At 35.7% G+C, this 14,812-nt stretch overlaps 1 protein-coding gene across 2 annotated transcripts in view; it reads right to left on the bottom strand.

Moving 5' to 3' along the window:
* LOC103131257 (mitogen-activated protein kinase kinase kinase kinase 4-like) overlaps window positions 1-10,162 on the bottom strand; it is a 76,280-nt gene extending 66,118 nt beyond the window's left edge. The window contains exons 1-2 of one of the 2 annotated variants that reach the window (XM_016666523.1): window positions 9,954-10,162; window positions 9,399-9,464 (exon numbers count right to left, since the gene is read on the bottom strand). In XM_016666523.1, coding sequence (XP_016522009.1) covers window positions 9,399-9,464; window positions 9,954-10,010 — 123 coding nt within the window. In that variant the 5' untranslated portion in view covers window positions 10,011-10,162. The remainder of the gene's footprint in view (window positions 1-9,398; window positions 9,465-9,953) is intronic. The other variant, XM_007542855.2, reaches the window with a different exon arrangement.
* Between the last annotated feature and the right edge of the window lie 4,650 nt (window positions 10,163-14,812).

Raw genomic sequence — 14,812 nt, 5'->3', positions numbered from 1 at the left:
ATGTCTGATGCACCATTACAATGAGATACATACTTAGGCTGTAACTCTTTCTCCTGAGGCTGCAATGCTGCAGATGGATTCCAAAAGCATGTGATTACTACAGCATATAATACATTCCTTAATGCCCACATGCATTATGAGATGGAATACATTCTCATGTCTGAAGGTCCTAAAAAAATAAAATAAAAAAAACTAAAAAAAAACTCATCTGTTCCAGATTAGTCTTTTTCTGATGATGTACTAATAAGGGTTCATCTGCAGAGGTAAGGTATCCAAAATGTTTGTAGAAGAAGGCCAGACAGCAGATAATCTGTGTAATAAAGGCGTGTTTTAATATCAGGAGGATATTAGGGCTCGGAAGAACTTTATCTGCACTTCCCCTTCAGAAATCTGAGTAGTCCAGGGTTTTGCTTCTCGTTTCAGGTTCTTTCTAGTTTCAAGTCTGCCAAAAACTACATTGGGTGGAGTGCTGCAGCTCTAAACGTCAGTAGTAGTTGAAAACTAAGTTTCAATATGATGCAGCAACAACAACAAAAAAGTTTTCTTGAATCATCTTTGCTCTAGAAAAGGAGAGATGTTTTTCTATTTCAAAAGTCCCCTAACTCTCACATTTGCAGTAGACATGCAACATTGTGAGGGAGACTAATAAAAGAAGAACTCCACCTACGTCAGTGTGCGACTTTTTACTTTGGGACTGCTACTTGCTTGCTAAGATTTTCATTTCATTCTTTCTGTAACTCGTCTCTTGAAACAAGGGGAGGGAAATATGGTCTTAAAATGTTATTGTGATATTTTGTGGTACTATTGTGATTAACGTCATAAAAAAAGCTATCGTTTATCTTTAGTTTTTTAGGTAACTGTATGGCTTTGACTGCATTACACAACATTTATAGGACCATGAACAAATATTGTTCTTGGAAAAAAATTTAATTTATTTTCTTCAGAACAGTACTTGCTTACAAAAGTGTGATTCTTTTAACTAGCCTGTACTTTATAACTGCCTCTAATCATTTTTAGGAATTTATTGAGAATTAATTATGTTCTCGTGGAACTAACAGTGGAGAAAATAGCAAAAATAAGATTTTCGTTGCTACTGTCGGTTTTATTTTATTTTTTTATCGGGACAAGAATAAATACAAATTCTTATCATCATAAGAAATTTTTCACAATAAATGACAAACGATGCAATGTATGCCCACACTTATTTGAAACAATATGTGGCTGATTATCGAGTGAGACTACTTACAATTAAACATTCACCAGCTTCAGATTGGAATCTTTTTCTGATCAATGAATACATGTTAGCTACCAGATCATGCTAATTATACCACTCTTCAGCATCAAAGTTGTTATAGGAGGAAGACATCTCACAGTTGGGTAGTTTCAGTTTCAGTAGGTTGAAGACGTCAGACGAAGCACAGTGGGTGTAAAAGTAACTATTTTTTTAAGAAGCCATGTCAGTTGTTCATTCAGGGCGGTAAAACCCAATGGGTGAAGGTCATTTCGCTCCATCTCCATTTTGAAAACTTCTGGGGTGTGTTGTACCATACCCAGCTTTTCCAGGTTTTTAGGAAATGTAAAAACATTTTGAAATATTGTCAGGCTTCTGGAAATCTCAGAGCTGTGGTAAAGTTTAGGACGGCATGATATATCACAAATTTATAGTTACCGCAGTGCTATTGTACATGACGTCCATATTGCAAAGATTTGCCAGGACAGCAATAAGGCGTAGATAATTATTTATGTACCCTGCATCCTGGTTTTCTGTAGTATTAAGATATTTGGTGAAACTTATTGTTACTGCAGGGGGAAAAAAAACATATACTAGGTTGTTTTGATGCTAAAACGGCAGATATCAGCTGGAATCAATCATTTCTATAAAATTGTTTTAGAGATGGAAATGATAAATTCAGTTATTTTTCCCCAAACTTCAACACTTTTAATTATTTGTTTATTGCGAGTCAACTCTCATTATTGCAACATTCATCAATATTATTGCATATTACATCTTTTCCTGATATCATGGAGTCTTGGTTAAGGTCTTTGTTGCCTAAAGAATATACACCAAGACAGCTGCTTACATTAACTGCACCACATGTTCATTACTAATATGAAATGCTCAGGTAAGTTTAAAAATTCATTCACCACAACCATTCTGTCATTATTTTTAAAATAGAAAAACCTTATTTGGCAGCCACTGGACTTAGAATCGGCTAAAATTGGTCTTGACGGGTTAAGGCGATACAAAAAACATAGATCATAAATGTCTGATTTGTGTATTTCAACTTATAGTGTATCAAGAAACATAGAGAAATATCAAAAATGCTGCACTAATCCCACAGAAACCTACATTAGCTTACAGGCAACATATGTCATCTCAAGGTACTTTACAAGAAAAACAGATCTGATGTATGTTGAGTAATATAGAATCAGATCATGAAGATAGCAGATTAAGATAAAGTTACAACATGTCACAGTCAATCCTAGTTATGATACTAGGATTGACTGTGTATCATAACAGGATACTGTTATGATCAAATTCAGATAATTCCAAGTTGTAAAAAGTTGTCCATGTAAGGAAGTCAATCCAACTGCACTGAGTCACTGACCTTTCATCAGTCCTTCCTCTTACACAAGCACATGGTGACAGTGGACTGTATTTGCATTGCATTATTAGTATTTCTCAAAGAGCAGAGAGAGAATCACAATTTTATAGCAGATGCTTCAACATACTGGACTTCCCTCTGCAAGTTGTCTTAACAGAGTGACTCTTGTCCCAGTTCCTCCTGTGCCTCACCATCCTTACTGCTTTGGGCATTGTGAGATCAAGGATTCCCAGTGTGGCGTCATGTCTAGCCTCTGTCCTTACAAAGCCGTCCTTCAGAGGGGATCAGTTCTTCAACAACGATTACATACAAACAAACCATGGAGTAAATGTGCAACAGATTGAAGTTGAGATGTTACAATCTTTCCTTTGAAATACCACTTGATATTCTGAAAACCCAACACTGTCGCCTGACTGATTGATTATTTAGTTCATGGTTGAGTTTAAGATGAACTCCACCCACCTGATCTGCGTGTCTGATCTTATCTGGAACAAGTCTTCAACAACTATTGAAAAAATAGCCAAAATGATTTAATTCAGATATGCTAAAATCTTCCACAAGGTTAGCACATGCTATGCTGTTTAAGTATTAGTATGTGGCATATGATCCAACTGTTGTTTCTTTGTAACTCGACTTTCTTATGATAGTTAAGTTAGACACTGCCCGCTTGCTTTTTCTTTTTTTTTTACCCATTTTGAGTTTGGTCTGTGAATACCAACTGGCCATAGGGAAGGTTGTTATTTTAAGCCAGGTAATTCTGACCCATGGGTCACTGGACTTAAGGAATGCGGAACTGTAAGTTGTCTATCTAGGTTGTCTGTGTCTACATATAACAGACAACTTAGCAAATAACTCCTTCTAAAATGCATTTTTTCACCAGCAGCCCATCATAAAGACACAATATACTCCCGTTTTTTTATTGGAATCTATAAAAATACCAAAGATAATAAAATTAGCAAGAAATAAAAATGTCTGTTGCCCAAAACAAGTTGACTCCCAATGAACTGTAAGCTGAAAAATTGGCATAGAGTTGATGATCAGCTAAAGTTAAAGCCATTATGGATTTATTTGACTATTTTTTTTGTTTTGTTTTGTGGCTCTGAAGAAAGTATCTTCTGTTAACAAGAAAACTTGGTTAGAACCCAGCTCTCTCACTCCTCATGTCAAGGCGTTTCTGGAGAAAAGAACAAACACTGAACTTCAACTTGTCCTTGGTCCTCTGATGTTTAAAAAAAAAAAGATCTTACACTGCGTTTAAAAAGTACAGATTAGAATGTGCAGTGTAAATATCCTTGATGAATGAAACATTGAGAAGCCCTGCACAAATGTAGTTCATTGTAACATTTACATCTAAGATTTCTTCTTTGCTGCTGATCCTGGCCAATTACGTGGCAATTACTGGTTACATTTTTTTAAATTATACTTATTTGTATTCGTCATTGTAATTTAGATGCGAGTAGTCACACAGCACTACTTTGATTTGTTAGGTTAATGTATTATGGATGGCATGGATTCAAACTCTACTTTGGTAAGTTGGTCTACACTGGTTGAGACTCACTTCGGAATGACAGATGCTTGAAACTAAAAACAAAACTGATAACCAGCCCTACTTTCTGATTAATTTGGATGGTGATAATTTTGACCACTTGGGGATACAGATAGAGCAGTGAAATTTTCTTCCCAAATGCTCAATTGAAAACAATAAAAATGAGGAAAAAAGTAACATACCCTGCTCTGACGAAGCAGAACACTGTGAGTTCAACACCCCTAATCACACCTTAATACAAGAGCACATAAAAAAAGATGAAAGTAGCTTTATTGAGCGATATGCTCAGCTCAAGGATAGTAGAGGAAGAGTGACCAAAATGTGAATTGATCACAATTGATTACACAACAGCCATTATGCTTCTGTTTAACTTTTGCATTTATCACAGGATGCTAACAAAGGAAAAATAAAAAATAAATAAATAAATAAATGCACAACTAAAAATGGTTGCCAATTTCAAAATGCCAATCCTTAAAATACTTTCTAGAAGTATAGAGATCTACAGTTTTTTTTTTATTAAAGTTTGATTCCATGCAGGACACATCAAATGTATGAGACATGAAACTACCAGACTAAAAACATCAATTATTTTAGTTTCAAATATGGAAAACCAGTTTATTATCAAAACATTAAACGCATCAGGCTACTTTTCGTTAAACAGAAGCAAATATGTTTAAAGGTGAAGTGGAGACATGTGATTGGCAGATTCTCTGTAATGTATATTAAACATTACAGAGTGGAGACTTTAAACACTTCAGGGAAAGTGTTTAAAGTCTCAATCAGTTTGAGCTGGATTTCCTTCTTATCTCATGCTACTACCCATTAAAAGAAAACATACAATTATGACGTGTAGATAAACAGAGGAAAACCCCAGATGCTTAGTCAGCATCTCCTGCGCTCACATCAGTTCACAACTATGTGTTTTTGTAAGGCCCCGTGTGTGCGTCTGCGTGTGTGTGCGTGTGTGTGTGTGTGTCAGGAAAGGTATTGTTCTTCAGACTCTATTCTTGTCCTGGTTTCTCCTGTTGGAACTCACCCAGGCTCTCCAACAGGTCCCATGAGTCCATACAATGAGATAAAATGTCAGTCCTCCACACTTTGATGTAAAATTTCCAGAAATTTCAAACTATAATTTTCAAATTTCTCATTACATTTTCAGTCAGTTTGTTGTTGTTGTAATCCTTGTTCTGAAAGTATAGCAGTTTTTCTAAACATTAGAAGGAAATTGTTTGATTTCTTTACACTATCATCTGATGATAATGCGATCTTAGCTTGTTTTGTTGTGATAATTTCACTGTGTCCTTATTTTGGGATTAAATGTAAGTTTCCTCATCTCCTAGACTCAAAAACAAGAATTTTGTCACAATAAACTTCAGATAAAATCTTGTTTTCTTGTCTTGACAGTTTGCTTGTCCAATTATTTCAAGATAAGATCTCAAGCTTGTTTCTGTCATAATATCAGTTTCCTTATATTATTACAGATGGTAAGAGTATGAATAGCCTCATTGTCTCATTATCTCGACATAAGAAATCCTAAACTTGTCCTTATCTCACTGAGTCAATAATATGATTTGTATTGACTGAAGTTCGCTCTCCCAAAGACTAGTAAACTTAGACTTTGCAACGAAAACTGGAACTGGACAATATCTTAAATATCCCAAATGAAATATGACAACCAAAAACAACAAATAAGATGGAAATAAAAACCACACACAACAGAAATCATGAATAAAATAGATTAAGAAGTCACAAAATAGCTAAGGAAATATGGGCTGATTCATCAGTGTACCCCTCTATTGTTTTTTTTTTTTGTGTTTCATTATCCCAACTAGCCAGAGTTTTAATTTGTTCTGATAGGATTACTGCTTAGTTTTGTCATATCTTGACTTAACAGAGTTATTTTGACCCAAAAATCATGACAGCGATGCTACTCAAGTTGGAAACATCTACAGACCAGCACCTTACTACTGCAGGCGCTGCCTGAGTATCATGATAGAGACAGTGAACGATAAAACAGGGCAGAACTCTACAGTTGATGGTTTTGCACCATAATCAAACTATTACCTACAAACAAATTGGGGTTTTGCTTTAAAAAATGTCAAGATAATCAATTCATGATTGGTAGAAAAATCAGATTAAATGAAATCACAGCCAGTACAAATGTTGGTGGCTAAACCAATTAGAACTTGTACTAAAGATGAAAAAGGTAAAAAGCCTTAGAGTCATTTTATATTGCAGCAGTGAACTGAAAATTATTTAAAATCATTTAATTAATCTGAGCCCATTTAGTTGGCAGGGGGGGAAATCTTTGTTAGCAAACACAATAATTTTGACAAAAAAACCCTACTGGTGCAACAATGGGAACCCATGGCAACTGGACATTGCTTAGCCTTCGCCTTTAACATTTCACAAGCTGGGGGAATACAGACGGAGAGACCCGTCACTGTTCTACTTGCATATTCTCTCTATCTGGAGGTTTAATATCTTAAGGCTAATGGCCACTGAAGAGTCCGCCTTATTTTTATTTAACATATCCTGTCATTAGTAAGAGATTGTGAACTCTAACAATATTCCCAGGGTCATAGGAAATGAAATAGACACACAGCATCACAGATCTTCCACCATATTTAACAAGATCTGTGATATATATACCAGTTATTAGGATCGATCCTAACAGTGAGTTTTGGAGATTTTATTAATAATCTAACTGCTGACATGTTTTTAAAGGGGCAGTATCATTTAAAAATGTTTAGCTTTTCATCATGTTATTATGTGATTAACTTCTCAGAACATACTTGGAGTGTTGCTTCGATTTTTTCATGTATGTTTAAGAAACGTTTTCTTAAACCATTCAGATGTTCTAAACAACTGAGTGGACCTAGCTCCGCCTTCAAGGACAAAACTCCTCCTTAGAGCTGCAGTTTTCAAGCTTTCTAGCTTCCACCTAACTTCCCCTGTGTTTCGCCACATTCAGCTCCTTCAGTGTAGTCAGCAGCAATTATCAAACACCTGGTGGAACTGTGCATCTGCTGAGCTCATTATAGAAGCTACTCCTCAGTGGCACGCTGGTTGTTAAAGGGTTAGTAGAGGAGCCATGTTGTGATGACTTCCTGTAGGCAGCATTTCTGAAAGATCTGGAGCTTCTTAAAGAGGCAGAGACAACAATTTCAAGGTGGTAAATCAGGAAGTAAAATTTCTTTGAAGTCATATTTGATATAGCATTTTTTAATAACCAAGATTAACAGTTACTAGATTATGCTATAAAATGACACTGTGTCTGCAAAAAACACATAATAAGTCATAATAATGGTTGAAGTCTTCTCCCTTTAAGAAGACTTCAACCATTAAATCAGCTCTAGCAAATGAAAAGATATTCAGAATCCAAGTAGCAGAAACACTAAATATAGTGCTGCTAACTTTATAGAAGCTTTGAGACATTAAAGCTGTTGCTAAAAATTCAGCCTCTATGACAAAGTTCATCGTTCATCCAAATAAGGTGTTTTTTTTGTCCTTTTGTCAGTCAAATGTGTGTCATATTTTGAAGCTGAGTGATTTCAAGCAGTGTTCCTCACTGTCCTGTACAGCTTTTGCAACATTTCCTCTTTCAGGAAACTGAGTGGCAATCGAGTCGCACACACCCACCAACGGCCTGACAGATTTTCCCATACAGACCAGGGCACCTCTGAAGAAAGCTCTGCTGTTTCTGTTTCAGAGGCTGGCCTCCAGATACGCCTCTCAGCATACAAACACATAAACCAAGTCCTGGTCGTGCCTCTGTTGCACCATCCATCGTGAACTCAGCAGGATTTCAGTTGGTAAAAAGCGAAACGAAAAAAGTTCACAAAAGAGTAGTAACACACACACACACACCTCTGTGGTGTTGCTGCAACAACCAGCTGCAAGAGTCTACAAGTGACTAAACACCTCTCACCACAAACCCCGACCCACATATAGACAAACAGATAATGTGATAAGGAAGTACACTCCACCCAACGCCTTTTAAAGATGCTGTGCATGCACATGTGTTTGCGTGTGTGTGCGTGTGAGAGGATCTGTGTGCTCTGACCAACAGGATATTCCAGTAAACAGACGTTTCTGCTTCTTCTTCTTTTGCTAACTGGAAGTAGCTGTCATAAGTTTTGATATGCACAACGACAAGCGATTAGAAATTTGCATGCATGGAATGCAGATGGATACAGTTTCTTGCAAGAGTATTCATTCGTCTTGACCTTTTCTGCAAACATCGATGTATTTTCTTTGGGTTTGATGTGACAGGAGCTGCTCAAATTTCAGTGGATTTCAGCCTCTTTTAGTTGCTACACAAGTAAATAAAAGTACACCAGTGGGCATTATTTCATCACATTTTAAATAGCAAAACAATTACTCCAATTATCCCAAAATCTGGCTTTTCCCTTTGGGAAAAAATAAACCTTAGTGTTCCCTGCTGAAGACCAAACCCTAATAGTGAAACATGGTGGAAACTGGGCTGGATATTACTCCTTTTGCAAAGATTAATGCGAGAAATATCATAAAAGGACTTACAGCTGGAACTGTATTGGGGGAATTATAAGCCTGGCGGGCTAACAGGCTTTACATGCTCCCCCAACAGGCGAAGCCTTGTTTGTTTTGACTAATTATAGGTTTTTTTAGTACACTAGTAACAGTGATAGCAAAGACGGGTTAAAGAGTTTCTTTGGCAAAATGGTTGGAAGCATAATGGCAACATAGTATGGTTAGTATGTTAACACATAGGGAGATTGAGGTCAGGGGTCATTTTTAATTGACCAGAACTCCTTGACCACTTCCTGGCAACACGCCAACAACTTCAGTCACAAATCACGACTGAAGTTGTCCAGAAAACATTTTTTTAGACACTTAAATTAGTATGACACAATAGAAGTGCAAAAACATTGACATTTGTCTTAGTGGTATTTTTTTTAATGTTTGTATTTTTTAAGATTTTAAGTATTGTCAACCATGTCTTCCAATAATGCATAATCACCTAGTCATATTTTCACATTTCCTGTCGACTTTATACGTATTTTAACTCAAAAACGCGGTGGGGCGCTGGATGACTGCCCTACCACTGGGCTTAGCAAGTTTTCTGGGGGAAACAGTGGTATTGTATGTTGGATTGACTAACAAGGTGAAACGTAACAATAAAATTCCAATATAATCCAAAAAGAGAGTTGTTTACAAGAGTCAAAGGATGTATGAAAACTTCATATGGAAGAGGGTCAACTCACCTTGTATACCTGCCCATAGGTTCCATTGCCGACCACCTCAACCAACTCGAAGATGCCTGCTGGATCCTGCAGAGAAAGTGAGAGTGAAGAAAAAAACAGTAGGAGGGAGTTTAAATTGTAATATTTAATTTAAAAATCTGCTGAATTTACTGGAGAAGAGTAGGAAATAATGCTGCTTTTCAACAAAGCCACAACACAACAAGTTGTCTTGATTTGGGCAACTTGTCAGCTTCTTCAGCCCAACAAAGAAAAAAAATCCGAGTAAACACAGAAACTTGCCCCAAACAGGACACAGGGCAGACAGTGAACATGAAGTTACAGATAAGGCACACACTGTACACACACTCTCTGAGGGGTACCATTATACAGCAACTTCCACACTCGGATCCCACAGTTGCACCACATCAGTTATCACAACATTTGACTGCTCGGTTCGTGCTGTTTGAGACTACCGTTAACTTCCAAAGTAACACCCACCACGTCTTACTGTGTTTACTCAAGCACTGCATTAAAAAAAGAAAAGAAAGAAAAAAAAAGACATGTTTTAAAACTTACTCTTAAAGCCGCGAGGTCTATACTGTCCAAGCTTCGCGTGGTGTTTTCTCGCGACATTGCTGTCGGTAGGTTTTTTTTTTGTCAGCGGGTCGATGTTTGTTTTAAAGACATGGACGGTGCGACTTTCTCTCCGCTGACGGTGCCAACTAACGGCTTTTTCCTCCCCTCGGCTCCATTCTGAAGTTTAGCTCAGTGAGTCAAGTTGAGGAGTCGAGAAACAAAGTACTTCCGGTACGACCTGCCGAGGTAAAAGTCTGATTGTGAATGATATATAAATATATAATTTTCCGTATACGTGTATTGACAGAAAGTTACTCATAAACTTCCATAATCTTTGTTTTTCAGATTTAAAATCCTATTTGCGCACAATACTCATATTTACGATATATCTTTGTGCTCGGTTCCAATGCGCTTTCTTGTGCTTTCATAACTTAATTTTGTAAGCTACTTTCATGAGCTTCCGGTTAAGCCTTTGGCTTTTTACTGTTTGGAAATGGTTCCTGTGTTTTGCTTCTGAAAGTTTTATTTTCCTTCCGTTTTTTTAAAGAATACCTGCTCTTCTAAACTGACGTCTCCGAATATCAAAACAACAACAACAACAACATCAATAATAATAATAATAATAATAATAATAATAATAATAATAATAATAATAATAATAATAATAATAATTGGGCAAATAATTAAATATCTGGTCACACAATAATGAATAAGCAAACAAATTCACACATTTGAACACTGGTATGTAAAACACTTTGGAAATCACAAATTCATCCTCCCAGAGAAAATCAAATAAAAACAAAAAGGAAGAAGACTTCTATCACACTACTACAGAATGACAAGCACCTCAATGATGCAAGAACTATAAGGAATGCAAAACTTGAATAATATTTAGAAATTATTGAAACAAGAGAAGTCTATCTATCTATCTATCTATCTATCTATCTATCTATCTATCTATCTATCTATCATCTATCTATCTATCTATCTATCTATCTATCTATCTATCTATCTATCTATCTATCTATCTAAACCTGAACACTAACCTGACCTTGAAGCAAGGTGGTGGCAGCATCATGCTGTGGGGGAGGCTGTTCTTCGGCCAGGTGAGGAAAGCGGGGTACTGCTGATAGAACGATAGATGGAGCAAAATACGCTGCAATCTTGGGAAAAAACTTGTTAGATTCAATATTTCTTGGACCCTTTGGACTTAAGCTGTTTCATGAAGATGAATGGACAAACAGTTAAGACTCTAAAATCTTGAGACATGATTCATTAGACTTGCAGCAAAAAATGGTTCTCCAAAGTACTGAACACAAAGGCAAGCCGCACTTTTCAAATTTTAAATTTTTCTTATTCAAAATCTCTGCATCCTATTTTTATTCCACTTCAATGTCATGTGATACTTTCTGTTCTGTTTATACTTAAAATAACAATAAATACAACAAAATTTGCTGTTCTTAAATGGCAAAATGTTGAAAAGTTATGATTATGCTTTTGTGTTTCTAAACCATGGAGTCTTGCTTTAAATTTCTACAACAGAAAGTACCAGTAATTCATTTTGAAATCTTTTAAATCCTGCTCCAATAAGCAATCAATCAATTAATTGTATGAATTCAAAAGAGCTTGATCATTTCCATTCTGATGACTAATATTTTTTGAAGGGCATTTTTTGTTTTGAGACTTCATAGTCAATGTTATTTATGTATGTAGGTTTTAATTTCCGTTTTATTCATTGATTTTGGTTATTGTCTTTTATTTTGGTATATTTAAGATGTCTTCCAATTGCAGTCTGCACTGCTCTATAGTAAAATTAAACTATTAGTGTTTAAGAGGGTGATCTTGCATAGTAATGCTATTACCAATACTTAGAAAAAGGTCTCTACACAACATTATCATTTATCATGATAATTCCTGGGGCAATAAAATTTGTAACAGTTGCACAAAAATAAACATTCCACTGAAGAAAATGTGCGCATTCTCTTTTACTGCAAAAGTTCTGTCATTATTTTAAAATCTAACAATGGAAATAAAATGGTGGATCTTTAAAAAAAAAATGTCTAGAATGTTTTATCAAGTTTCTATGATAACTGGATGATATCATGTCCATTGCTTTCCAATCACTGCCGATTTCCCTCTTGTGAAAATATTTGCGGTATATACCACGCATCGGTATGATGGAGCTCGACATTCCAGTCTCCTGACTGAACCCAGTGACTCACGGTCAGGATGGTGGAATAAGGGTCATTATGTGGAGGGACATTGCCGCTGTGTTTGTGAGCGTTGAGGAGAAACAAAAAGCAAGACTGTGCTCGAGATTTCTGTATGAGAATGAGAGATTGAAATTGACTCTCTTGCTCCCTCTGTATGTGCATTTGTGCGCGTTTGTGAATGCGACAAATTACGGCGAGCGAGAGGGGCCGGAGTGGATGGCTGTGTATGAGTGTGTTATGTCGCAGGGAAGAATGGTCTCTCTGTGGTTTCACAAAGTAGCCCTGTTCGCACCAGGGTCAGCTGCCTAGATACACACAAACACACACGCACACACACACACACACGCACGCACGCGCGCGCACATACAAGACACAAACGCACAAATTTGTGAACCTGTATTTAATCCAAATGTTCTGTGAGACAATTGAATCAAATAAATTCCATGCGGATAGAAGTGGTTTGTTTCCCTCTGTTTATTAAAAATAATATTGGCATTTTCATAAGTGGGTGTTTGCCGTCATTAATTCAATGCATTTCAGGTTCATATTCAAAAATACTGTACTGTATTAATATGTTGGGCAGAAATTAAATGTTAGCGTATAACTCATTTCTAAGTTGATAACTAATGTTAATTTTTTTACTCTGAATATTTTGGACTCAGTGTCGAAGTTTCTTTTGAGTTTTGTTATTTTTGTTTTGCTTGTTCAGTCACCAAAGTCTGGCTTATAAATTACTCAGGGACATAGTACATTGATAAATAGGTGATCAGCTGAATGATCCCGGATCTTTCATTCTTCTTTCAGACATTTTTTTCCCGTTTATTTCTATACTTTGCATGACTCTTCTTTGGTTCCTCATTTATAGCTGTCCTCACATTTAAGGCATATATTGGTACAATGTCAGAGTTTAAGTATGAAGTAATTACTTCAATTAATTTTATGAATGAAGACAGACGAGTCCAATTAATTACTTCATATCCACGGATGTAGACTGGTACAGAATTATAATCCCAGGTCCAGTCAGAAAATGAGTTAAAAGGCAGATAAAGAACAAAGAAAAAACTTCTCTTTAAAACATTCAACTTTAAATGAATTTAAGTGAAAATCTGGGAAGGAGATGAAAAAGTAGTTGATGTTTTAAAATGTGCACATTTCTTCTTATATTCCTTCTGATTTTCAAGGATATTTTGTCCTCTTAGACTTTAAATATTTGATACTTTTCATCTTTGTGAATTGAAGAAAAAATCTTCATAAGTTATGACAGAATCATTTCATGCCACCTCAACAAGTAGAACTGTGATGCAGCAGGAATCTAATTATTTGTTTAAAAAGCCCTGAGCAAATTTTCAACTTTTGAAACTGAGAAATGTCCATGTATCTGAGATTTGTCAGAATTTTTGAATTTTTCTAACAATTTCTTTTGACTTTTCGAACTTAGAAATTTCCATGTTTTTTCTCAAAAATTTCTGAAATTAATCTAAAAATTTCAGCTTTTTTTTTTTTAAGAAATTTTTTCCTCCTTTTTTTCTGTCTAATAAGGTTATAAAATGTAAAATGTTATGTTAAATCAACTTGATATAATAATGTAAAAACGTAATTAAATAACTTTTAAAAAGAATCTCTCATCATTTTTTATTTTAATTTAATAGCTAAAGACAGTTAAGTCAACTTAACTAATGTATATTAAGGTGTTTTGATCTTGGCAGTGAAAAGTGATGCAACTTTACTGAGTCAAAGCAACAAAGAAACTAGGCTGTCATTTTGAGTCAGCAATTTTTTTTTTTTTTTTTTTTTTTTTACAGTGTTCTGCCTCATGTATCCCACCAAAAACAGGTGCCACAACCAGCAGGTAACCAGTGTTAAACTTCACCTGCCCCTGGTTATAATGTTATGCCTGATTATTGTATATTTATGTAGTTAAGTTGATTCTGATAATGCCCCAGCCTTTTGTGACTTTCAAATCACACATATTGATCTGGGGATATTAATACAAATGCATATATCAGAGTAAAATGTATCTTTTCACAGTGTATGGTAATATTTTCGTTGTCACATTGTCAGATCCTTGTGTTAACATGTTTTGTAAGTGTTTTGTTGCACAGATGCAACATGTATACTTTCTTGTGTATTTTCCGAATAAGCGATTTTAGATGTTTTTTCTTTTGCAACAATTCCATGTTCTCTATAGGTTCGGTCTTTGGGCCAGTATTATTTTTTCTATTCATTATACAGATGGTCATCATCAGAAAACAGAAGAAAAATCACACTTCTTCTACTCTAGCATTCTAAACCTTCTGCATGATCTTTACGACAAACTAAATGCAAGATATTACCAAGATTGTTTTTAGAATGGCAAAGAAAGAGAAGCAGATTGAGGTTTCTTGGGGTAACTCAAAACTTACTTTTAAAAAAATCATGAAATAAGTAGCTGCTGCCGTTAAATTGAACCAATAATACATCATACTTACTATGAAACACTGTGTTGACAGAATCATGCGGTCGAGATACTTCTCAGTCAGAGCTGATGGGAAGATGAATGTGGGGTCATCCTGAAAGAAAACCTGTTAGATTCTGCAAAGATACTGATATCAGGGTGGATGTTCACCAGCCAACAGAAAGAAAGTATTGGGCAAATGAAGGGCAAAA

This window comes from Poecilia formosa, unplaced genomic scaffold, assembly GCF_000485575.1.
Source record: "Poecilia formosa unplaced genomic scaffold, Poecilia_formosa-5.1.2 Scaffold735, whole genome shotgun sequence".
In the NCBI taxonomy this organism is placed as follows: domain Eukaryota; kingdom Metazoa; phylum Chordata; class Actinopteri; order Cyprinodontiformes; family Poeciliidae; genus Poecilia; species Poecilia formosa.
This window is presented reverse-complemented; position numbering and strand designations above follow the sequence as displayed.